The 24,393-nt window shown below is 57.3% G+C and overlaps 1 protein-coding gene across 34 annotated transcripts in view; it reads left to right on the forward strand.

The window, feature by feature from the left end:
- Nucleotides 1-706: 706 nt before the first annotated feature.
- Nucleotides 707-24,393, forward strand: part of CARD10 (caspase recruitment domain family member 10) — a 32,590-nt gene continuing 8,903 nt past the window's right edge. For 13 of the 34 annotated variants that reach the window (XR_014845390.1, XR_014845389.1, XR_014845387.1 and 10 more), the window contains exons 1-12: nucleotides 7,328-7,600; nucleotides 7,773-8,024; nucleotides 8,843-8,980; nucleotides 10,742-11,067; nucleotides 15,769-15,960; nucleotides 16,902-17,057; nucleotides 17,637-17,762; nucleotides 19,409-19,600; nucleotides 20,796-20,930; nucleotides 21,550-21,665; nucleotides 22,515-22,543; nucleotides 22,975-23,098. Coding sequence is in view for 29 of the 34 variants with exons in the window: in XM_021091509.2 (XP_020947168.2) it covers nucleotides 7,462-7,600; nucleotides 7,773-8,024; nucleotides 8,843-8,980; nucleotides 10,742-11,067; nucleotides 15,769-15,960; nucleotides 16,902-17,057; nucleotides 17,637-17,762; nucleotides 19,409-19,600; nucleotides 20,796-20,930; nucleotides 21,550-21,665; nucleotides 22,515-22,543; nucleotides 22,975-23,098 (1,925 nt within the window). In the remaining 5 variants the exon portion in view is untranslated. Of the gene's footprint in view, nucleotides 805-4,960; nucleotides 5,421-6,906; nucleotides 7,117-7,327; nucleotides 7,601-7,772; nucleotides 8,025-8,842; nucleotides 8,981-10,741; nucleotides 11,068-15,768; nucleotides 15,961-16,901; nucleotides 17,058-17,636; nucleotides 17,763-19,408; nucleotides 19,601-20,795; nucleotides 20,931-21,549; nucleotides 21,666-22,514; nucleotides 22,544-22,974; nucleotides 23,099-24,393 lie in introns of those variants that run through there. The other 21 variants (XM_085025014.1, XM_085025013.1, XM_085025015.1 and 18 more) reach the window with 12 other exon arrangements.

Genomic DNA, 24,393 nt, shown 5'->3' on the forward strand with positions numbered 1-24,393 from the left:
CAGTCTTTAAGGCATGAGCCTGCTGTGACCCCCCCCTTTGCCTGGCAAAGCAATAAAACTATTTTTTCTCCTTCACCTAAAACTCTGTCTCTGAGTTTCTATTTGGCCCCCGTGAGCAGAGGCCGAGTTCTGGCAACACAGGCAGGAGACTTTATGTGTATTAACTTATTTCATCCTCAGAATAGCCTGATTCCTTTGGTACTGTTCTTCCATCCAACCCATTTTACAGATAAGGAGACTGAGGCACCGTGAGGGGGTTTGAATGCCTGCTGCGGGTCTGTTTCATCAGGCCACCCCTCCTGCACAGGTGGGGAAAGGGAGGCCACGAAAGGAGCTTCTGGCTCTCCAAGGTCCAGTAAGAAATGAGAGGCCGAGTTGGATTTAAACCTGGTTTTCTGGTCCACACCAAGGCTGTTCATTCTCCCAAGAGCGAGTGGAAGTCAAAAGGTTCCTGGTTGGGCCAGTGGCCTTATCTGAGCCTTGGCTTCCTCACCAGGCCTGGGATAGTCACAGGCCTCCCCCTCACCCCCCCGGCTTGCATGACTCGGAGGCATCTGGCGCCCTGCTTGGATCTGAGCTCTTTCTGTGATGCACAGGTCTGAGCTTTCTCTGTGAACATTGAACGCCAGTGGGGTGATTATTCACCAGCCTTCCGGGCAGAACCACCCCCGCAACTCACCTCCTCCCTTGGGCTGGGGTCTGAGTCACAGGGACAACTACGGTGAGTGGTGAGCAGGACTGGTGGCACGGAACCATGCAAGTCCCAGCAGGTGAGGGGAATGAGGGGCCCTTTGGGAACAGAAGGTGAGATTTCCTGCCCCCGGACCTTGGCACTAGCTGTTCCTTCCGCCTGCACTACCCTTTCTTCTCTGGCGCCTTCCTCAGCTTTAGTTTTTGTTTTGGGTTTTTGTTTTTGTTTTTCTTTTTCAGACACCCCTGTAGCATATGGAAGTTCCAGGGTCAGGGATGGAATCCAAGCCGAAGCTGTGAACTACGCCACAGCTGCAGCAATGCTGGATCCTTAACCTACCGTGCCAGGACAGGGATCGAACTGGTGCCTCTACAGAGACAAGCCAGATCATTAACTCACCGTGCTACAGTGGGAACTCCTCAGCTTTTGTTTTTAATGCCCCTGAGCAGAGGATGCCTCTCTTTCTGCTTCAAGCAACTTACCCAAAGTGGCTGGCCCAGGGCTCCAAAGAGGGCTGAGCACCAGACTGGGCAGAGACCTGTGCTGGCAGGCAGGCCCGGGGGGCAGGGAAGGAGGGTCACGGGACATGGCAGACATCCCTCCCACCCCCCAGGCCCACTCTGGTTCCACATGTTTGTTCAGATTTTTAAGGAGCTAATTTTGGAAAAACCTTCGTACAAAACATGTCCCCTACACAATAAGGGTTCAAACGTGTTTGCTATTGTTGTCATTGAGTACCAATTTTGTGCCAAGCTCATTACCTAAAGTCATTCTTTTCATGCCTACAGCTGTTATTGTCTCCACTGCCTGGGGTCATGACCTCACTGAAGTGGCAGGGCTGGAATTTGAACCCGGGTCTGCAGGATCCTGCCTTTGGTCCAGGCAGGAGGCAGAGGAAGGCATGCTAGCCAGTGGGGCCCCAGTGACTCACAGCTGGCAGGTCCCCCGGCCCGCCCTTTCCTACTGACTCAGCCCAGGCGATTCCACAGGTCTTTCTCTGGAATTTGGGGCTCGAGGCAGCCAGTGAGTGATCTGAGCAGCTATCTCCTTGGGGACGCGCCCCCTGCTAAGTTGGCAGGCGGCTCCGGTTCCCACGGCAGCCCTCTGCCTCGTCCTGAAGCCTCCTCCGGGCCTCCACCTTCTCTCAGGAGGAGGGCCGGCAACTTGCCAGGATGGATCTCTCCCCTCTGGTTATCTTGTGGTGCAGGGGGGCAACTCGAGGCAGAGAGGATGGATGATGTGGCTGGTGGTACCGCCGCAAGGGGAGGAGAGCTGGGCTGGAGAAGCCAAGTTTCAATTTCTGGCTGCTTCCTCTGTCTTTTTCCAGTCCAGCCCTGGACCTCCTGAATGGGGCCCCTTCGCGGCCAGCCCGGCTCCCAACCCCAGGGACCCCAAGGTCAGGCAGGCACAAATCTCTCTGTAATTGCCCTGAGTTGGGATGAGGGCGAGCGGCCTTTCTCCTCGGCTGCTGCCAAGGCCTCTGAGTGTAGTCATGGGGGGAAGAGAAGGTGGGGACCCAGCCACCCCTTCTCCCTCTGGCCCTTGTGGAGGCTCCAGCTCCATCACGTGGCTCTTGCTGGTCTCTGCCTTGGGGGGGCTCTGCCTTGGGGAATCTGGGGCTCACCCAGGCCACTGAAGCCTCAGGCTCAGTTCCTCCAATTTCTGTAAAATGATCATCTTCCTCCAACCCCAGTTTTTTAAAGATGTAATTGATAGACAACATTGTATTTTTTTGTTGCTGTTGTCTTTTTTGCCATTTCTTGGGCAGCTCTCGCGGCATCTGGAGGTTCCCAGGCTAGGGGTCTAGTCAGAGCTGTAGCCACCGGCCTACACCACAGCCACAGCAACACCAGATGCGAGCCACGTCTGCGACCTACCCCACAGCTCACGGCAACGCCAGATCCTTAACCCCCTGAGTGAGGCCAGGGATCGAACCTGCAACCTTGTGGCTCCTCGGTAGGTTCATTAACCACTGAGCCACGACAGGAACTCCAGCCCTAGCACTTCTTTTTCTTGTACCTGGAAGTTTATACATCTTGACTCCCTTCATCCGTTTCCCCATCCCCACCGGCCTTCCCCAACTCCTCCCCGGGCAGTCACCAATTTGTCCTGTTTTCCATAAATTCTTTTTTTTTTGGGGGGGGAATCTGCATATAAGTGAGATCAAACAGTACTTGTCTTTTTCTGTCTGATTTATTTCTCTTAGTGTCATGTGCTCCAGGTTGCCATGTTGTTGCAAACGGCAGGATTTCCTTCTTCTTCTTTTCTTTTTTTTTAATTTTAATTTTAATTTTTTTTGTCTTTCTGCCTTTTCTAGGGCTGCTCCCTTGACGTATGGAGGGTCCCAGGCTAGGGGTCTAGTCAGAGCTGTAGATGCCGGCCTACGCCACAGCCACAGCAACGCAGGATCCGAGCCGTGTCTGCGACCTACACCACAGCTCACGGCAAGGCTGGATCCTTAACCCATTGAGCAAGGCCAGGGACCGAACCCGCAACCCCAAGGTTCCTAGTCGGATTCATTAACCACCGCGCCACGACGGACACTCCATCTTCTTTTCCTTTTAGGGCTGCACCTGCAGCACATGGAAGTTCCCAGGCTAGGGGTCGAATCAGAGCTGTAGCTTCCAGCCTACACCACAGCCATGGCAATGCCAGACCTGAGCTGTGCCTACAACCTATGCCACAGCTTGTGGCAACACCAGACCCTTGACCACTGAGTGAGGCCAGGGGTCAAAGCCACAACCTCATGAATTTTGGATTTTTTTTTTTTTTTTTTTTGGTCTTTTTAGGGCCATCCCTGCAGCACATGGAAGTTCCCAGGCTAGGGGTCAAGTCGGAGCTACAGCTGCCAGCGTACACCACAGCCACAGCAACGTGGGATCCAAGCCACGTCTGTGACCTACAACACAGCTCACAGCAACGCTTCATCCTTAACCCACTGAGCGAGGCCAGGGATCGAACCTGTGTTCATATGGATGCTAGTCGGTTTCGTTAACTGCCGAGCCACGATGGAACATCTATGTTGGATTCCTAACCCACTGAGCCACAGCAGGAACTCCCCCTTCTTTTTTACAGCTCATGAAAGGTGAGAGTCTGAAAGATCCTTCTGGCCCAGACTCCTGTGACTGGCCACAAAAGACTCCCCAGCCTCCCCGTTCCTTCCCCTTCCCCACAGACTCAGTCCTGGGGAAATGGGTACCCCTGGCCTACAGCACAGAGCTGCCCTAGGGGCACGCTGGGCAGTGGGAGAGAAAGAGACAATTGAGCCTGTGCATTTAGCAGGACTCTGTACCCAGGCTGTGCTAGGCCCTCAGATGAAGGGTAGAGAAAAGTTAAATAGTGACTTGCCCAGGATGACAGGTGAGTGTTGTCTTGGGATTTGAACCCCGGGCAATCTGGCTCTGGTGTCATTCAGCCCACTAAAAAGGATTCTCCCCAGAGCCAGGTCCATTCACCAATCTCTTACTGAACACGGAGCTGCGAGCCAGGTCCTGTGCCGGGACCTGTGCTGGGTGCTGTCAGGTCCTGTGCCAGGACCTGTGCTGGGTGCTGTCAGGTCCTGTGCCGGGATCGGTGCTGGGTGCTGTCAGGTCCTGTGCTGGGCACTGCAGCATACCCACCAATGTGACCCAGACCCTACTCTTGGCCAAGAGATGGCCAGCCAAGGTGACATCGGTCTGGGGGCTGGGGTGGGGGAGCCCCCACATTCCCAGTCTAGCAGGAGAGAGCTCAAGGCTCCAGTTCCTGGAATGCAGAGGCTGCTGAAGGGGAACAGAGAAGGTGCCGGGGGCACAGGCCTTCCTGAAGGAGTGAATGAGCAAGTGGATGCCTGCCTCTGAGGGTTCTGAGGCTGGTTTTGGGGAGACAATAATAATCCAGGACAGTTGACCCTTGAACGATGTGGAGGTGGGGGCACTGAACCCCGGGCCGTTGAAAAAAATCTACTTAAAACTTTACAGTCGGCCTTCTGTACCCCAAGTCCTGCATCTTTGGATTTGACCAATCAAGGATCATATGGCACATATTTATAGGAAAAAAAATCTACATGTAAATGGACCATGCAGCTCAAACCCATGTTGTTCAAGGGCCCGTTGTATTACTGCTGATGAAAGGGAACGCCTTGACCGTGACCTGGATGCCTTCTGCTCTGACTCCTTCCCCTGCCCCCATGCCTTCTCCAGTCTCCTGTCCTCCTCCACTCTTCATCCGCCCTGTTCTGGAACATCCCAGCCCACTCCTGCTGACCAGGACATTTCTGTTTTGGAACAGGAGCAGGCGACAAAACAGGGATTGGTTTGTGATTCGGGGACATGCTTTGCTATGAAGCTGGAAGAGGCCTGACTGCCCAGTGACCACTTGACAAAGGACGGAACCGTAGCTCTGAGGCAGTCTCTGCCCAAGGGAATCATTACACCCATTTTACAGATGTGGAAATCCAGAGGGGAAGGAATGTGTCCAGAGACCCAAGTAAAGTCAAATGCAGGCCCTAAGGCACTTTCTCTACTCCTAGACAGTCTTCCTCCAGGTGTGGCTGGAATGACTCACCCCCTGCCTTTTGCAGACAAGGAAATTGAGGCTTAGAAGAAGAGCATTCGTGCCAGTGAGCCTGGGTGAAGACCCGGGGCCCCTGAGGTCTAGCCCCTCTCTCCCTGCTGCAGTTCCTGCCTGCCTGGCATGACTGTAGAGAGAGGATGAATGCAGCAGAACCCGCAAAAGGACACTCGTGCAGGTGATGCTTTATTGCACGTGTTTGCTCTGGGTGACAGGATGCCCAGGGACAGGAGATGAACCAGGGGCTCTGCTTTGCGGGGAGGTGGGTGTATCCCCACTTGTCTCCCACCTGGCTGGATGCCCACTGTGGGCGAGTGTGTGTGTGTGTGTGTAACTGCATGTGACTAGGTGAGCCTGCCCCCCAGTGAGACTTCTCTGTCTACTTACTGCCGGCCGCTTGCTGTCTGTGCCTTATCTCCAGGCCCAGCTTTGGCTTCTCGATGAGAAAATAATTAACCACAGGAGCATTTTCTGTGGCCTTCATCTCATTCTCCTGGCCAAGTTCAAAGTATTCACAATGAATAGATCTGCTGGTGGGAGGAGCACAGGAGGCCAAGGGCAACCGGGGCTGTTGGGAGGTAGGCCTGCCATGTGCCCGGGCTCAGAGTCTGGGTGAGGAGAAAGATGGGCCAGGGGCTGGGCCCTGGCCTGGTCCCACTGCTTCCTCGTTGTGCAAATTAGGGCAAGTTCCTTGCCCTATTGGGCCTCTGGTTCCCCCTCTGTGAACTGAGGAATTTGCACCAGAATTCAGTACTTCCAAAGCATTTCCCCCTGATGTAAACAGATGATCTCCAAAGCAAAACAAACACACAAGAAATGGTTAATTCAGTTTGGGAAAGGGCACTACGATATATAAAATTAAACCAGCTTCTCTACTGCAGGGCTTTTCAGGGACTTCCTTGGTTGAAAACTTTTCTTTCTTTGGATACGTAACACGAATGCACATGGCATGTAATTCAGACGGTGCAGAAGGAGCTTGGGGAGCTCACACCTCCCTCTTTCCTGTGCCGGCTCTGCCCCTCTGCTCTTCACTTGCAGCAGGGCCCCACTGGCAGTTTCTACTGCATGGAGAGATGGTATCATATGTGCCAGCAGATATGGGTGTCCGTTTTATAGTGGTCAGTGACCACAAGTTTCCCAAGGCGGGAGGGTGGAGCATGGATGCAGCATTTCTCACACTTGGACCACAGAACCACTCCCAGGCATTTCTGGGTCCAGTGTTTAGAGGAACAACCTTTGGAACACGGGTTCCTGGTCTTCATGTTCTAAAATGAGACTTTATACAGGAGGGGAGCTGGCGGTGGTGCCCTGAGAGATCAGACTCTCATCTCGGAGAAGGCAGCCATAACCTCTGTCTTTTTCTGCCCAGCCGGCGGCTGCTCTTTAGCTTTGGGAAAGGGGCCAGAGCTGGTAGCCCATATGGGGACACTGAGGCAGAGAGGGCAAGCGCCCCCCCCCCACCCCAGGTCTGGAGCAGGTCAGAGGCCCTCTGGGATCAAGATCTCCTGCTCCCAGGCAGTGCTCTCACATCAAGGGCCTCAATAGGCCCACAGCTCGGCTGGGCCCTAGAAGGGCTCTGGTCCCTGGGGATTGTTCTCGAAAGCGTGGGAGCCCTGCCCCACACTGCATGGTCACTTCCTGAGAGACCTAGCAGGTAGGATTGTGATCGGGTGTGCGGCACCTGCACAGGGTTGGTGTGCTGTGTAGGTTGTGTGGGACCTCTGAACAATGAGTACCGTGTGCTGGTGTGATGCGTGTGCCGGTGCGACGTGTGTGCTGCCTGGTGTGATACTGTGTGCCAGTGTGATCAGTGTGCCGCGCCCGTGCTGATGTTTCGTGTGCGCCTTGTGGCCGCCTGCCAGCTGCAGGCCAAGGTCGGTGCCAGGTGCCATGTGCCAGCGGCCGGCCAGACACCGAGTGCGCGCTGGGGGCTCGGGGGCCAATGCCGCGTGCCCGGTGCGCGCGCGCGTGCGCGAGCGGGAAAAGGTGTGCGGCGGCGCGCGGGAGGCTGTGAGCGTGCGTGGCCCCGCAGCTCCGCCCCGTCCCGAGGCCGGGCAGGTGTGGGCGGGCCGCTTGGACCCCGCCGAGTCCCGGCAGGGAGAGCCGGCGGGAAACAGGAAGCAGGGGGAGGCGCGCGGCGGCCGGACGGCGGGGAGCCTGGCGTGCGGGCGGACGAGCGGGTGGCTGTGCGGCCGGACGCTGGCCCGGCCGGGGCGGCGATGTCCGGAGGCCCGGGCAGTCCCGGCGGCCACGGGGCCGGGGGCGGGGCTGGGGGCGCCGCGGACCCCGCCCCGCTGCGCCGGCGGAGCCGCCGCCCGAGCGCCGACCCGGGAGTTCGAGGCGGCGGCGGAGTGCGGGGTGAGTCCCGGGGCTGCGGGGGGCCGGGCAGCCGCCCCGGCGGACGGGGCGCAGGAGGGGGGGTCCGGCGGCGCCGGGCAGCTCGTCCTGCAGGCGACGCCCGGAGCTGTGATCGGCCCGCGCACCCCGCCCCGGGCGCCGGCGCTGACCCCCGCGCGCCTCTGGCCCGCAGACCCCGAGGACGCGGCCATGCCAGGAGGGGCCGAGGCGGGGGAGACCGAAGAGGAGGCCGGGGGCGGCTCAGGGTCCGAGGCGGAGGAGGACGCGCTGTGGGAGCGGATCGAGGGCGTCCGGCACCGGCTGACGCGCGCCCTCAACCCGGCCAAGCTCACGCCGTATCTGCGCCAATGCCGGGTCATCGACGAGCAAGACGAGGAAGAGGTGCTGAGCACCTACCGCTTCCCGTGCCGCGTCAACCGCACCGGTGAGCCGTGCAGGGCGCGCGGGGTCGGGCCTGAGCGGGCGGGGCCCCACCTTCCCTGGGGCCTTGTTCAGAGCGGACCGGCCGGGTGAGGGGGTTGGTGTGCCCACTATCCTAGCTCCAGAACCACCGTTATGACCCAGCGTGTCCGCGGTGCCCGCACCACGTCTGGAGTTTTCTGCCACTTCCTGGGCCCACCTTAGAGCAACGGGTTGGCTGTAGTTGCCAGTGCAGGCTGGGCTTGGGACCTCGCGGTCACAGCTGGTGGACTTGGCATCTATCCTGTGTCCTTTGATCTCTCGTGTTCTCTCTAAGCCCCCCCCCCCCACACCTTCTGTGCGCCAGACACTCCTTGGAGAGTTATTTTTCTTCAAGGGCTCAAAACTCATGTCGGCCTTTTGAGGGTGTCCTCTTCCAGAGGTTCTGCCTTTAAACCAGAGCTGGCAAAGGAATGAGGGTCTAATGGTGGAATTTCAGGCATTGGCCAGCGAGGGAAGTATTCGACTTTGTGTTTGTAGGTGGGGCTGCTGTTGAAGAGCTGGGCTCTTTGCTGGCCCTGTATCTTTGTGTGCATGGGGCGGGGGCTGCAGGAGTTGTTGAAGCACAGGTGCCACTGGGGCTGGGGTGGGTCCTGCCTGACTCTCCTGGCTGTGGCAGAGGGCTCTCCCCTGATGTGTTGAGACAGGCCCCTGTATGTGTCACTGGTTCAAAAAAATCTGGGCAACGTGGGCCCTGGAATATTGGGGGATGGAGAGGGAAGAAAGCTAGGCATTGGGGGGAGCCCTCATCTTAACCTTTGGGGACAACCCCCCCCTCCCCAGGGCGCCTAATGGACATTTTGCGCTGCCGAGGGAAGAGGGGCTACGAGGCCTTCCTGGAAGCCCTGGAGTTCTACTACCCCGAGCACTTCACGCTGCTCACGGGCCAAGAGCCTGCCCAGCGCTGCTCCATGATCCTTGGTAAGTGGGTCCCCAGTGGGTGCCAGAGTCTCGGACGCCCCTGCAGAGAATTCCTTACCCTGTCCCTGTCAGGGAGGCTCTCCCGTTATCCCCGATGAACAGATGGGGAGACTGAGGCACAGAGAGAACCGAAAGGGTTTGCTCAAGGCTGAATATGGGATTGGGAATCTAATGCAGCTGTAGTTCGAATCCAGAGCCCACACGCTTAATGTGGCTCTCGCTCCCTGACATTGTTCTCAGACACGCACGTGTCAGGCGTATCCCAGTGAACAGTTTCGTCTGTGAAAAATTCAGACGCGCCAGGAGACCTTAGAATGAATAGGAAAGATATTTGCTTCTCCCTTCAGCCCTGCTCTGCTTGTAACAGTTCGGCAAGTCTCCTTTCTCTTTGTACTTAGGCGTGCGCATGCACACACCCCCACCCACACATACACACTCACAGGAGATCATCTTACATGTCTTGCACTGTATCTTGCTTTTTCTCAGAACAACTGATTTTTGTGATTCTTCCACACCTGTTAGACTGGTTTTCAATGACTTCTTGGTGTTCTTCAGTGATGTGCCACAGTCCGTTCACCTGGCTCCTGTTGATGGACAGCTAAGCTGGTTCTAGTTTGCACCATTACAGTGTCGGGACCGTCTTTCTGGGTGCATCTTTGTGCAAATGTGTGTCTCAGGAGGAGAGCTTCTGAGAAGTCCGATTTCTTAGAGAATGTGTGTTTTAAAAGTTGAGTCACTGTGCGTTCCTCCAGCAGTGTAGGAGCGCCCATTTTACCTTGGGGACACTGAAAAAGCATTTTTGCCGTCAGAAGTGTCAAGAATAATATGCTGTTGTTTTAATTGTGTACTTTGTTGAGAGCTGTTCATAGCTTACTAGTGAGTAAACCTTAGACAAATGGCTTGACATTTCTGTGCCTCAGCTTTTGTGTCTCTAAAATGGGTGCAATAGGAGTTCCCGTCATAGCTTAGTGGTTAACAAATCCGACTAGGAACCATGAGGTTGCGGGTTCCATCCCTGGCCTTGCTCAGTGGGTTAAGGATCTGGTGTGCTGTGAGCTGTGGTGTAGGTTGCAGATGCGGCTCAGATCCCGCGTTGTTGTGGCTGTGGTGTAGGCTGGCAGCTACAGCTCCAATTAGACCCCTAGCCTGGGAACCTCCATATGCCATGGAAGCAGCCCTAGAAATGGCAAAAAGACAAAAATAAATAAATAACAATAAAAAAATAAAATGGGTGCAATAAATAGTACCTTACCTGTTATTGTGAAGATAAAATGAATTAGCATATGTATCTAGACCAAAGAACAAAGTCAAATGTTAGTGGTACTTTTATAGTTGTTGTTATGGCTAGTGAGTTGGAATGTATTTTCCTATGTATATTTACCAGCCATTTTTGTTTTGGGATTTGCCTGTGGATGGTTTTTGCCCATATTTTCATTTGGTCATTTGCTTATTTATTTGTAGAATCTCTTTATATATTGTGGCTCTGCATCCTTTGTTGTATTTTCTTCCACTCTGTTGCTGGTTTTTTGTTGTTGTTGTTGATTGTTTTTTAACGTTGTTACATCTCTAATCGTTCAGAAATCTCTTACAGCTCTTGGATTTTGTGCCTTGTTCAGGGAGGCCTTCCTCATCCCCAAATCATAAAAGTAAATTCCAGTATGTCCTTCTCGTGTTTTTCCGGTTTGGGATTTTCTGTGCAGTCTGCTGTCCCCTAGGGTTTCATCCGCCTGACCTGACTTTTCTCTCTCCCACCCCTGGCAGATGAGGAGGGGCCCGAGGGCCTGACCCAGTTCCTGATGACGGAGGTGCGGCGGCTGCGGGAGGCTCGCAAGAGCCAGCTGCAGCGGGAGCAGCAGCTGCAGGCCCGGGGCCGGGCGCTGGAGGAGGAGCGGGCAGGGCTGGAGCAGCGGTTGCGGGAGCAACAGCAGGCGCAGGAGCGCTGCCAGCGGCTGCGGGAGGACTGGGAGGCGGGGAGCCTGGAGCTGCTGCGGCTTAAGGACGAGAACTACATGATCGCTATGCGCCTGGCACAGCTCAGCGAGGAGAAGAACTCGGCCGTGCTGCGAAGCCGGGACTTGCAGTTGGCGGTAAGCTCTGGGGAGGCAGGCGGGTGCTGTGGGGAAAGGGCAGTTTTGCAAAACATGATGGTACCTGGTAGCCAGTGGGTGCTTCAGAGCCACCATCTGCTGGCTCTTGGACCATGGGCAAGTCCCTTCTCCACGCTGGGCCTCAGTTTTCTCATCTGTAACATGGGGATGTTGATGGCACTTATTTTGTTGAGTGATGACTGTGCTGTCTCAACTGGGAGTGATTTTCCTCCCCCAGGAACATTGGCCATGACCGGAAACATATTTTTGGTTGTCACAACCAAGAGGGTGCCATTGGCATCTAGTGGGTAGAGGCCAGGGATGCTGCTGCACATCCTAATTGCACAGGACAGCCCCACAACCAAGAATTGTCTTGTCCCGAATGTCAGCAAGTGCTGCGGCAGAGAACCCTGGGTTACGAGGATTCCTTGAGTTGATGATACAGAATTTGGAGGACCCTTTGTGGTTCAGTAGGTTGCGAACCTGACTAATATCCATGAGGATGCGGGTTCGATCCCTGGCCTTGCCCAGTGGGTTAAGGATCTGGTATGGTTGTAACATGTGGTGTAGGTCGCCGACACGGCTCGGATCTGATGTTGCTGTGGCTGTGGTGGAGGCCGGCAGCTGCAGCTCTCATATGACCCCTAGCCTGGGAACCTCCATATGTTGCAGGTGCAGCCCTAAAAAGAAAAGGAAAAAAAAAAAAAAAGCCAAAAAACAAAACAAAGAATTTAAGCCATGTCCAGTGCCTGGGATAGAGTTAGTGCTCAAAATCTGTATTGTCATTAGCCGTCTTTGTGGGTATTATTATTATCAAGGGCTGCCCTGTGGTACACAGGTGACACACCTCATGCCATGTAATCTCACTAAGGCACCGTGCACCAGCTTCTCATTTTGAAATACAGACACAGGCTTTGAGCGTAAAGGGAGTTGCTCAAGGTCGCAAGCGGGAAGTGGCACAGCCTGGATTCGAACCATGATGCTGTCCTGCTTGCTGCCGTCCAGGTGACATCTCACCCCATTCGTTCCATCCGCGAGTGAGGCTGGGCCTCTTACAGGCTGAGAAACGGAGCCTCTTTCTGTTGGTTTCTTACTGGGACTCACAGGGGGATAGGATAAAGCTGGCATTTCACTGCCACGGAGCCTTGTGCCAGGGCTTTCACAGGGACCCGGGCACACGGCAGCCTCTCCCCAGCAACACTGTGTGACGTTCCACAGGGGGATTCTGACTGTGGGATTTGAAGCCCCTGACCCCATAGCCTCAGCTGTGGCTGGGCCACTGTAAGGGGTGACAAGTGCCTGTGGGCAGTGGGTGGGGGCTCACTGGTGGGCTGGAGCCTGTGACTGGCGTGCTAGGGGGTTGAGGTCTGGGGACGTGGGTCCTGATCGGGAGTGCTGAGGCCACAGGTTGATGGGCCCAGGCTGCCAGGTCCGCTCCGTTTCCTCAACCTTGAAGCAGGTGGTCATGGATACAGATGACATCACAGCCTTACAGCACCTTCTGTGCCTCAGGCACAGTCCTCCTTCACTCCTTTAATTTCCCTGCAACTCCGCTGGGGTAGGGGTTGGGGGGCTGTTATTATCCCCATTTATGGATGAGGAAACTGAGGTGCAGAGAGGTTGGTTGGAGCACTTTCCAAGAGTTCTAAGATTGAGCATTTCTTTTTTTTGGCCTTTTTTTTTTCCCCCTTTTTTTGGCTTTTTAGGGCCACACCTGTGATATATGGAGGTTCCCAGGCCAGGGGTCCAATCAGAGCTACAGCCGGCCACAGCCATAGCCTCGCCAGATCTGAGCTGTATCTGCGACCTACACCACAGCTCACAGTAGCTCAACCCACTGAGAAAGGCCGGGGGTCAAACCTGCATCCTCATGCATCCTAGTGAAATTTGTTTCCGCTGCACCACAACAGGAACTCTGTGCATTAAAAAAAAAAATTTTTTTTTTATGAAATTGTAGTTGGTTTGCAATGTTCTGTCAATTTCTGCTGTACAGCATAGTGACCCAGTCATACATATATATAGATCGAGCATATCTGAGTTTGCTCTGGGCACTGCTAGGGTGGGGTGGGTGGCCGGTGGGGAGAGCCTGCTCAGAGAGGACAGCGTGATGGCCCCCGCACCCCGGGTGTTGGCGGGGACTGTGGCTGGCACAGTTTGGCTCACCTTGGGGCTTGGTGTGATGGTGAGTTGGGTCCCCTGAAGTGGCAGATGCGTACCTGTGACTGGGGGGATGTCCTGCATGTGTGCAGCTGTCTGGGGTCTCCTGGGGCTGGTGAGGGGGACAAAGAAGAGGCAGAGGTGCCTCTGTGTGTCTGCACATCAGCTGAAGGTGCACATACTATGGCTCTGTGGGTACCACAGCCTGCCAGTAGGCAGACAATGGCTGCTTTTTCCCACTTTAGAAGGCAGAGAGGAATTCCTTTCGTGGCTCAGTGGTTAACGAATCTGACTAGGAACCATGAGGTTGAGGGTTTGATCCCTGGCCTTGCTTAGTGGGTTAAGGATCCAGTGTTGCCATGAGCTGTGGTGTAGGTCGCAGATGTGGCTCGGATCCCACGTTGCTGTGGCTCTGGCGTAGGCTGGTGGCTACAGTTCGGATTAGACACCTAGCCTGGGAACCTCCATATGCTGCAGAAGCGGCCCTGGAAAAGGCAAAAAGACCAAAAAAAAAAAAAAAAAAGAGGGTAAGGAAAGACATGCAATTAATAGATAGGATTTTCTTTAAACGTAGCTACTGTAAAGTTGCCTTAACTTATGGGAGTTTTTCTGCCACAAATTAACAAAGGCTTTGCAGATGGAAACGAACAGAGCCGCTTGGCAGCTTGGGTCCCCGCCCCCCAGGGACAGGTGTGTGGTAGCTGTGATTTAATACTGTGTTTTATAAGGTGCAAATTTAATGAGCTGGTATTTCCAAGCAACATAAACTTAAAGGAACGAACGCTATAATTTTGCGCTAAGTGGGTTTGTACGCGAGGATTAAGCGCATCTGTTTCCTGGCGTTTGGCGGAGACTCCCAGGTGCCCTGTTCCCCGAGCGCATCGTGGGGGGAGCCTGCTGGCCGCGGGTCTGGCGGGAGGCCGTGGTCTGTGGCTGCGCTTTGCTGCAGAGGGTGCGACCGCATATGCCCTTGTGACAGGCTGTCTCTCTCTGACGGTTCACAAAGCATGTTTTGTGAGGGGAAAGGAATGCGAGACTCATGAATTTCTTGCTGCGTCCTTTGCGGAGGAGGAGTGGACTATTAATTCATGGAACTACCCGTCCAGCCTCCAGACCCGTGTGTGTGTGTGTGTGTGTGTGTGTGTGTGTGGTGGGGCTGTGCCATGCCAGGCCCTGGGGGGATGGGGGGGGGCTGCAGGGCCTTTCTGTGGGAGTCCAGGGCACTCCCAGGGCACCAGACATCGGCCTGCCTGGATGTCGCTCCAGAGGTCACCATGCCCTTTTTCCAACAATGACTTCATTTTGCGCCTGTCACCTGCTGCCCCTTTTGTCACTGTCCACCAGCCATCTCAGACCCCGCATGAGTTTAAGAAATCGCTCTGGCTGAGTATGCTCATAATCCAGCAAACCGGCTGTGCCGATCTGCTCTCTGCCAGGTGGCCCCCATCCAGTCGCCTACCCAAAACCCCTGGCCAGCTTCTGGCTGCCCACACTGAACCAGCAAGTGGTTGGGGTCCTGGGATTTTATGTAAAGCTGGAAAGATAGGAGTTCCTGGTGTGGCTCAGCGGGTTAAGAACCCAACACAGCAGCTCTGAGGATGCGGGTTTGATTCCTGGCCTTGCTCCGTGGGTTAAGGACCTGACATTTCTGCGAGCTGCGGCAGAGGGCACAGATGCGGCTTGGATCCCGAGTTGCCTGGGAACTTCCATACGCTGCAGCCCTAAAAAGAGGAAAAAAAAAAAAAAAAAAGAAAGAAAGAAAACAATAAAGCTGTAAAGACAACCACTGTCACACCCCCAGCATCTCTGCCGTTTAAAGGCCTCTGCCCACCTGCTGTCTTGTTTGCCTCTTTCAATGATTTGGGGAGGCAGGTGGTGGAGCGGGGGGATTGAAGGAACCCATTTTACTGATGGGGACACTGAGGCCCGGAGGGTAGGTGACTCTGCTCAGGTCGACAGAGGGTGAAGTGGTATAATCTTCCCAAGTGGAGGCCCTGGCAGGAATATCTTTAAGAGAGGGTCGGACTCACATCTTACGTTGAGTGGGGAGGCTGGGTGTGAGGGGGGGCCACCCTGGCTCTTGGGTTGGGTGGGACCCTCAAAACCATCCACCTCCTTCTTCACCGGGAGGTGAGGAGTGGGGTGCCGACTTGCCCAAGGCCACTCTGAGTTAGAGGCAGTGCTGGGCCTGGCCCCTGGGGCCTCCCGTGCTTGGTGCAGCCTCGCCACCTCAGTGGTGCTGCTCCTGGGCTCGGCTGCCTGTGCTCGGTGTCAGAATTGCCGAACAGACGCGTGTGTTGTGATGCAGCCCATCCACCCCCGAGTCCCTGAGGCAGATTCCCCTGGGCAGGTGGCTTGGCTTTGCTGCCTCCCTTCTGCTTTGTAGTTGTCTTCACACATGTCCGGGGGGTGTGGGCAGGAAGGATGCCTGCTCCGGCCCCTCTGGGAATCAGGGGGAGGCCCCCAGGGGTGAGGGAGCAGGGCCTCTCCCCTCTGGCCTGGCGGATGCTCCCTCCCGGGGCTGACCTCTGTCCTGGGCCCCAGGTGGATCAGCTCAAGCTCAAGGTGAGCCGGCTGGAGGAAGAGTGCCTGCTGCTGCGAAGGGCCAGGGGGCCACTCCCTGGGGCGGAGGAGAAGGAGAAGGAGCCCGATAGCACGGACCTCGTCTCTGAGCTGCGTGCCGAGAACCAGCGGCTGGCGGCGTCGCTGCAGGAGCTGCAGGAGGGCCTGCAGCAGGTATGGGGACAGTGCGGGGGTGGAGGCTGGGCATGGGGGAGTCAGACCTCCTTCTACTCACTCGTCCTCCGGAAGCCTGGAGAGAGGGGGCACATCCCAAATCTGAGATGGGGACGGAATCCTGGCCGGTCTCTGGTCTTAAGCTCTGAGCAGAGGGCCCTCTGTGCTCACTCAGCTCGCCTTGGGTGTTCCGTTTAGGGTCTGCAGGTGGCCCCAGGAAGCCTCTGAACTCCCTGAAACTGTGCATCCGATTTTGTATGTGAGCATTTTTCTGGGGAGAGGGCTCCCAGCTTTTCTTGGGTTTGTAGAGAAGTCTGACCCTGGAAAGGTTGAGACCTCTGAGGTCTGGGTGGCCCCAGGGCTGGCTTGGTGTCCTGTGGCAGGTCAGTGGCAGTGTGGGCCCGCCTCCTGGCCATTGTGCCTCCCAGGAGGTCAGGGAGGGAGCCAGGGCTCTGGAGGAGTTCATAGGCTTGGGGGTGCCTGGTTGGGGTGCAGGTCTGGGGGCCGGCTCTAGGGCTCATGGTCCACCTGCCTGGGCCAGGCTCAGCCTTTGCGAAGACCCCGTGTCAGGGTGGGGGGAAGCGGCCTTGGGAATGGAGCCCCTCTGCCATCCTGAGCAGCCGGTAGCGGCCAGAGCAAGAGAGAACAGGCCTGGTTCTTGCCGAGGAGTCAGATCCCGGTCCAGCTTGTCCGAGCACGCCCTCATCCCCTTACCTCATTTGTACCCCACATGCTCCCCGGAGGGTGGGCAGGGCTGCTGGGGCCACACCCAGTCTGCAGAAGGGGAAGCCACAGGCCAGAGAGGCCAAGGCCCTTGGCCAAGGTGGCAGAGCTGAGAGGGGTGGGGCTGAGGGTTGTGAGTTCCCCTTACGCCCACCATCCTCAGGGTGGGTCCTGAGCCGGCGACCAAGGCAGCCCTGAACTCTGACCCCCCCCCCCAGGAGGTGAGCCGGCCGGGGGCCCCCGGCTCAGAGCGCATCCTCCTGGACATCCTGGAGCACGACTGGCGGGAGGCGCAGGACAGCAGGCAGGAGCTGTGCCAGAAGCTCCACGCCGTGCAGGGGGAGCTGCAGTGGGCCGAGGAGCTGCGGGACAAGGTGATGGCTCTGTGCTCCCCCTCCCCCACCGTGTGCCTCCTCGCTGACAGCCTGGGGAGGATCTTGGGGACGGGACGGGGGTGGGCATCCCCGGTTCACAGCCAGCCTTAGCTGAGCATCTGCTGTGTGCCAGGTCCCGTTCTAAGAACGGCGCATCCGTTCGTTCTCAGATGTATTTTGAGATCCATGGGTGAGCAGAACAAGGGGAGGGTGACCCCTAGCAGGGGAGACAAACAGGACGCCGCACGCATAACCCTCAATCTGTTGCAGGGGGATAAGTGCTTTGTAAGAGACAGAGCAGGGTAAGGGGGAGATTGCAGCGCAAGTGGGGAGGCTGGGCTTGGCCGGGACGGGGTCATTATCCCCATTTCACAGATGGGGCAGCTGAGGCCCGGTGAGGTGATGTCAGTCAGTGGCCCAAGCTGCCCAGCTGGGGAGGCAGACGCTCGTTACTGGGGCTCAGGCCTCTCTTCCTGGACCTGCTGGGCACCTGCTGGTTAGCTGCCTCTGGCCCCCAGCCCTGGCGTCTGACCCAGGCATGTCCCTCCCCTGGCCCCCCACCCCCGTGCCTCCCCACAGTACCTGCAGGAGATGGAAGACCTGGGGCTAAAGCACCGAACGCTGCAGAAGGACTGTGACCTGTATAAGCACCGCATGGCCACCGTCCTGGCCCAGCTGGAGGAGATCGAGAAGGAGCGGGACCAGGTGAGCCGGGCCTGCGGGGTACCCGGCCTTGGTTCTCATCCAGGGAACGATGCGGAGAGGCAGGCGGGACTGGAATTTTATTTTATTTATTTATTTTTTTTAACTTTTTTTTTTTTAATATTTATTTATTTATTTTTGTCTTTTTGCTATTTCTTTGGGCCGCTCCCGCGGCATATGGAGGTTCCCAGACTAGGGGTCAAATCAGAGCTGTAGCCCCCGGCCTAGTCCAGAGCCACAGCAACGCGGGATCCGAGCCGTGTCTGCAACCTACACCACAGCTCACGGCAACGCCGGATCGTTAACCCACTGAGCAAGGTCAGGGATCGAACCCGCAACCTCATGGTTCCTAGTCGGATTCGTTAACCACTGCGCCACGACGGGAACTCCCTGGGACTGGAATTTTAGATACGAACAGTGCACTTGTCTTTTTAGGATGGGGTAAGAAGGCCAGAGTTCCTACGGTGGCTCAGCAGGTTTAGGTCCCAATGTAGTCTCTGTGAGGATGTGGGCTTGATCCCTGGCCTCGCTCTGGGTTAAGGATCCGGTGTTAAGGATCCGGTGTTGTGGTGTAGGTCGAAGAAGTGGCTTGGATCCAGTATTGTGGTGGCTGTGGTGTAGGCTGGCGGCTGCAGCTCCAATCAGTCCCCTGGCCTGGAAACTTCCATATGCTGCAAGTGCGGCCTGAGAAAGAAAAAAGAAACAGACACAGGACCTGAGTGCTCGAGATATGCCAGCCCTGTCCCCTGAGCACACCCACCTCACTGGGCTCCTGGGACAGTTACAGAAGTTGGTCCTGGCGGCTTCATATCTGAATCCCTTGTTCTCCCCCACGTCAAGGGCAAGGCCTACGCAGGGGAGGTGCTTACAAGTATTTGCTGATGAAATTCTCACAGGTTCTGGCTCCTTGGCCCTGGGTACCATGGTCCTTTCGCCTGAGGCCATGGAGTGGGCTGAGGACGCTGGGCCACTTCCTCCAGGCCCCCAACCCCTTTGTGTGAGTCTCCCCATGCAGTGCGGTGGGCAGGGGGTTTTGTCCTTGGACCGTGTTTGAATCCCACTAGAGGCCTTGAAATCTGCACGCGAGAATGGGCCTTGTGCAAATGCACATCTGAGGCTCCACCCCCAGCCATTCCGGTGTGGATTGTCTGGGGGGCAGGGGGGGTCACCCGGCTGCTCCCAGCCCGTGGGTCTCTGGCCCAAGCCCTCTCTGAGGCAATGGGTGGCAGGACCCTGCCATGGACCCAGCTTGCAGGGATCCTGGGTTCCCCTGTAGGGAAAAGTGCTTTGGTTGAAATGGACTGAGTTTGAACCCTGGAGGCCAGGAATAAAGCCCCCTGCATGCAGTAGGTCCCACGGAAAGGTTTTAAGTTGTTTTGGGGAAATGGGACGAGTCTGCAGCTCAGTTCCTGCTGGCTCGATGTCGCCGTCTGTAAAGTGATGATAACGAAAGAATCTCGAACTCGGAGTGTTAGTGCGAAGATTAAATGAGCTGATGGTTAGCTCAGGGCCCAGCATGCAAGAAGTGCTTAATAAATGCTGGCTGCTGTTCCTGTTGCCACCCCCTCATCTGAGAAGTCAGAGGCCAGGAGAGCCACATGGCTCCTTCGGCTGCCGGCCCCAGCACCCTCTCGGCCCGCTCTCACCAGGCCATCCAGAGCCGAGACCGGATCCAGCTGCAGTACTCCCAGAGCCTCATTGAGAAGGACCAGTACCGGAAGCAGGTCCGGGGCCTGGAGGCCGAGCGGGACGAGCTGTTGACCACGCTCACCAGCCTGGAGGGGGCCAAGGCCCTGCTGGAGGTGCAGCTGCAGCGGGTCCAGGGCGGCCCCTACCTCAAGGTGAGCAAGGTCAGGAGTCCAAGCCGGAGCTCTTGGTCAGAGTTGGGAACATGGAAGACCTGGTAAGAGACCTCAGCAGGGGGCGGGGACATGGGGGACCCCTTGGGAGTCCTCAGCTGGGCTTGGGGAGGTGCAGGCTCTAGGAGGAAATAATATGTGGGTCCTGGTTGGAGCCCTTACCCTCAGTCAAGGTCATGCCGGTCTTGGAGGGACCATTGATACAGCTTGGGTGGGTGTGGCTTGGTGCATCGGGAAACAGGACAAGAACGTGGGCGTCTTTGAGTTTCTGGGGTGGCACCTGGGGCAGAAGAGTAGCTTGAATGAAGCCTGTCTTAGCATACACTCGGAGAAGCTTCTCAAGAGCCTGCAAGCATCTTAGAATGTGAAACATGGACCTTAGAAGTCCCTTAGAGACCGGCTAGCCCAGTTCTTTCATCACACAGGGCCCAGAGAGGGTCGGAGGCCTGCCCAAGATCACACAGCCGGCCAGCAGTGGAAATGAGCTCCCAGACCCCTTATAAACCAGACGCTAGCTCTTGGCCCTCTGCTGGGAGCCCTGCCTTTTCCTATCCTGGGTTTGCTTAAAGATGACCAATCAGGCAGGAGTTTAATGCCTGGAGAAAGAACAAAGGAAGGATGAATCTGTGCTTTCTGACTTTTTAAAACCCTCAGTGGCTTTCTGGATATAAGCCAAAGCCCCTTACCATGCCCTAGAAGCCCTTCGGGGTGATCCTCCCACCCCCCCACCTCCAGCCTGGGTTTGTTTAATCTCAGCCGTTTAATTCCAGGAATGTACCACAGTCCTGCCCCAGGGCCTTTGCGTGTACTGTTCCATCTGCGTAGACGATCCCCTGACCCCAACTTTATTTAACACCTCCTTACCCTAGAGTTCTCAGTTCCAGCCACACTTTCTGTGGAAACTACTCTGATGCCCCTGGCTCGGTGGGGCCTTTGGGTGCCTTCCCCACCCTGGGTACCTTCCTTCCCGGCGCTCTTGGCAGCTGGGCCTTATTTCCTCCATCTGTCTGCTTGTTTACAGTTTGTCCCCTCCGCTAGGCTGTGAGCTGCATGAGGACAGGGCTCCAGCCCCCTCCTTCCCCTCCGCGTCCCTGGCATGCAGTGGGCGTTGGGAGAATGGCTGGGCCTGGCCCCGGCCCAGCGCTGCTGACCTCTCCCCGCCCTCTTCCTCTCGCAGGCCTGTGCCTCGTCCCATTCCCTGTGCTCCAACCTCAGCAGCACCTGGAGCCTGAGCGAGTTCCCCTCCCCGCTGGGAGGCCCAGAAGCAGCTGGGGAGGCGGCTGCCGTGGGGGGATCTGAGCCTCACGCCTCGGTAAGACACCTGCCCTGGCCCAGGTATGGGGGGTAGGAATGGCCGCGGTATCGTTACTGATGTGTAGAGTGCTTTCCAGTTGGCTGATGGTTCTGTTTCACATGAGAGGAAATCGAGGCCCATGAAGGCCAAATGCCCTATCTATTTATTTTATTTATTTATTTTTAGGGCCGCACCCATGACATATGGAAGTTCCCAGGCTAGGGCTTGATGGGAGCTATAGCTGCCGGTCTACACCACAGCCACAGCAACTTGGGATCTGAGCTGAGTCTGCAACCTACACCATAGCACATGGCAACGCCGGATCTTTAACCCACTGAGTGAGGCCAGGGATCGAACCCGTGTCCTCATGACATAGTCAGATTCATTTCTGCTGCACCACAGGGGTAACTCCCAAGGGCCCTATTTAAACTCAAGCAGAGCCAGCTCAGTGCTGGGCCTGGGCCTGGGCACTAGGAGACCCGGGCGGGGGCGGGGAACCACTCACACATCGTCGCCTCGCCGAGCGCACTCCCCCACCCTGGACCTGAGTTTCCATCTGTGTAATGGGCACAAACCAGGTACATCGGGTTGTGGCCCTGCACCGTGGGGGTGACCAGGTCCCACTGTGGCCTTGCAGGAGGAGGCCACGGACAGCGAGAAGGAGATCAACCGGCTCTCCATCCTGCCCTTCCCCCCCAGTGCCGGCTCCATCCTCCGCCGGCAGCGAGAGGAGGACCCTGCACCCCCTAAGAGGTAACAGGCTGGGGACAGCGCAGCAGGGCCCAGGGAGGTGGCGCTATCTCCCAAAACAGCCCCCTCCCTCCCAGGATCCCGATGCCAGAGCCAGGTTCAGGTTGTCACCTCCCTTTACTGCCCTGACATGGCCGGAGCGCTGGACATTCAGGTCTCAGCAGTCATAGGCGTGACCAAGGTCAGGAGTTAAGGTCAAAGGGCAGAGTGGGCTCAGTCCCTGCTGGGCACCCCGATATGAGAGTCCCTGGAGGTCAAGCCTCAAAGATCCTCAATCCAGGGGGAATCCTCGGTGGCTCAGGACTAGGAGACACAGAGAAAGTTCCAGGGCCGAGGACCTCAGGCCAGAAAGTCAGGCTGCAGGTTGCAGCAGCAGAAAATGGGGGCTGAGAAATGGGGGTCACTGGTGGCAAGTCCAAGGGCGGGGGACCTCCCACCTCCTGGTGGGCGCCCCCTGGCACAGTCTTGATTGGATGAATGAGCCCCCCGGGACGGGTGTGCGATGGGGTGGCCACGGTTTAGTGTGGGAGGCAGATCGCAGAGCCATGAACAGCAGAGGTGGAAAGTGGGGCTGAGAGGAGGGGTGAGACGTCAGGGCAGGCTTCTGGGAGGAGGTGGCATTAAAGGACAGGCCCAGGCATTCTAGGGGGAAGGACATGGGGCAGAGGTCAGGATGGTGGCTTCTTGTCCTGTAAGTTTCGGGGACTGGATGGTGCGAGTGCCCTGGGTCTAGCCTGCATGTGTTTGGGGGTCGAGGGCCTTTTGGTGGCCCCAGGGCGGTGGGCAGGAGCAGGGGTGGGGCCAAATGCCCACTGGACTCAGCGCGGGCACCGCCTGCCCTCTCTCTGCCAGGTCCTTCAGCAGCATGTCTGACATCACAGGTAAAGGCGGGGGACCCCGTGGGGAGGGCTCATCTGGGAGTGACCCGAGACCTGTGCGGCCTGCTCTGCTCTCAGCCTGTGTCCCCCTCCCTGAGGCTTTGCTGTCCCCTCGCCGGACAGGGGGGCTGTGCTCAGGAGGCCCCTGGGGGAGTTGGTTCACACTGATCCTGCCCCAGTCCTTTCTCCCGGTCCTGGCTGGGCCATATGGGGCTCTTCAACTCCAGCCCACCCTCCACCCTCCACCCTCTTCCAGGAAACCCAAGGGTCATTCTTGGCCCCGGCCCAGCTCTGAGCCCAGTGGGTCCACTGTGTTCCTGGGGCCTCTGGGCCCTGGGCCTTCCCTGGGCTTGGGGGGCTCAACCCTTCCTTGTGGACCCCGGCTCCTCCCCACTGCTCAGCCGGGCACCCCTGAACCTTGCTGCTCTCCCCAGGGAGTGTGACGCTGAAGCCCTGGTCCCCAGGCCTCTCCTCTTCCTCATCCTCCGATAGCGTGTGGCCTTTGGGAAAGCCAGATGGCCTTCTGGCCCGAGGCTGTGGCCTGGATCTTCTCAACAGGTACCACAGCCCCCTGGAGCGGGTGGAGCCGGGGGTGCTGGTTCAGAAGGGCGAGCGGGGCGAGGTGGGGGAGGGGAGCTGCTAGCAGCAAAGCCTTTGCCTCACGCAGCTGTCAGACTCCGAAGGTCTTTGGACCGAGGCAGACGTGGGATTCCTATACTGTCCCCAGGGCTCATGTTCTTGGGCTGGTCACCTCACCTCCCTGGGCCTCAGTTTCCTCATCGGCCCAAGGGGCACAGGGATGGCTTCTGCAGGTGGCATTTGGAGGTTTAGGACCTGTGGCAGTGAGGCGGGTGCCAGGCAGATGAGAGCTGTTACTGGTACTGGCGCTCTGCTTGCCTGGCCGCCTGGCTTGGAGCGCCCAGCAAGGCTGAGCCTCCCGGCAAAGCTTCCCCCTGAGGCTGGGCTGGGCCCCCTGCAGCTGGGCTGGCCCCAGGCCCACAGCTGGAGTCACGAACCGCACTGGCTCAGAGCGCGCTGCAGGCCGTGTGCTCTGTCCATTCTGGTGCCTGTGTGGCCTCCTTGGTCAAGCCTGTGAGTGATCTCAGGGGGGTGGGCGATGGAGGAGGCCAGTCTGCGAATGTGGCCTTTGAACTCGGCCAGGGAGAGAGCAAGCAGGGAGAGCCACTGGGTGACGTGGAGAGAGCAGGGGCTGTCCCCGGAAGGGCCTGGAGTCTGGTGGTGACTGGATCGCGACGGTGGGGGAGGGGGAAAGCCGAACGTGGAGGTCAGGGCAGGCCTTGTGAGTCAGACTGGGCAAGTGTGGACTTTGGCTGATGCACCCTGGGAAGCCTGGGTTGCGGGGGTAGTGGGCGGGGGCGCGGGGGGCTTAGCTTTTACTCTCTGCAAGGCCGGCTGCTGGCTGCCTATCGCATTCCCTCTGTCCTGGGAGGCAGGCGTTATTAGGATCACCTCTGTTTTATAGAGGAAGAAACCAAAGCTCAGAGAGGTTAAGTGACTTGCCCAGGGTCACACAGCTGTGATGTGCCAAGGCCCAGGTCCAGGGTGACCTGATCAGATTTGGGCTTTGGAGAGGGCATAGGAAGCCCGGCTGTCAGAGCCGGAATGTGGGGGTGCTGGTGACAGAGGCCAGCTTACACAAGAAATCAGGGCAGAGAAGAACCAGGGGCCGCCTGCCTTCTGGAAGCGGCTTGGCCAGGCCCCTGCCCCCACTCTCAACCTCCGGCACAGGGCCCAGTGCGACATTGTTTCTCGCTGTACAGGACGTGCTTCTGGGGGAAGGGGCGGAGGTGCCTCCCTTCCTGCCTGCCTCGGCCCTTCCTCCCTTCCTCCCC

The sequence above is a fragment of the Sus scrofa genome, chromosome 5 (genome assembly GCF_054392235.1).
Source record: "Sus scrofa isolate SSC_HxYL_T2T_F1_AM1 chromosome 5, Sscrofa_HxYL_maternal_Yorkshire_Landrace_v2.0, whole genome shotgun sequence".
Classification (NCBI taxonomy): Eukaryota; Metazoa; Chordata; class Mammalia; order Artiodactyla; family Suidae; genus Sus; species Sus scrofa.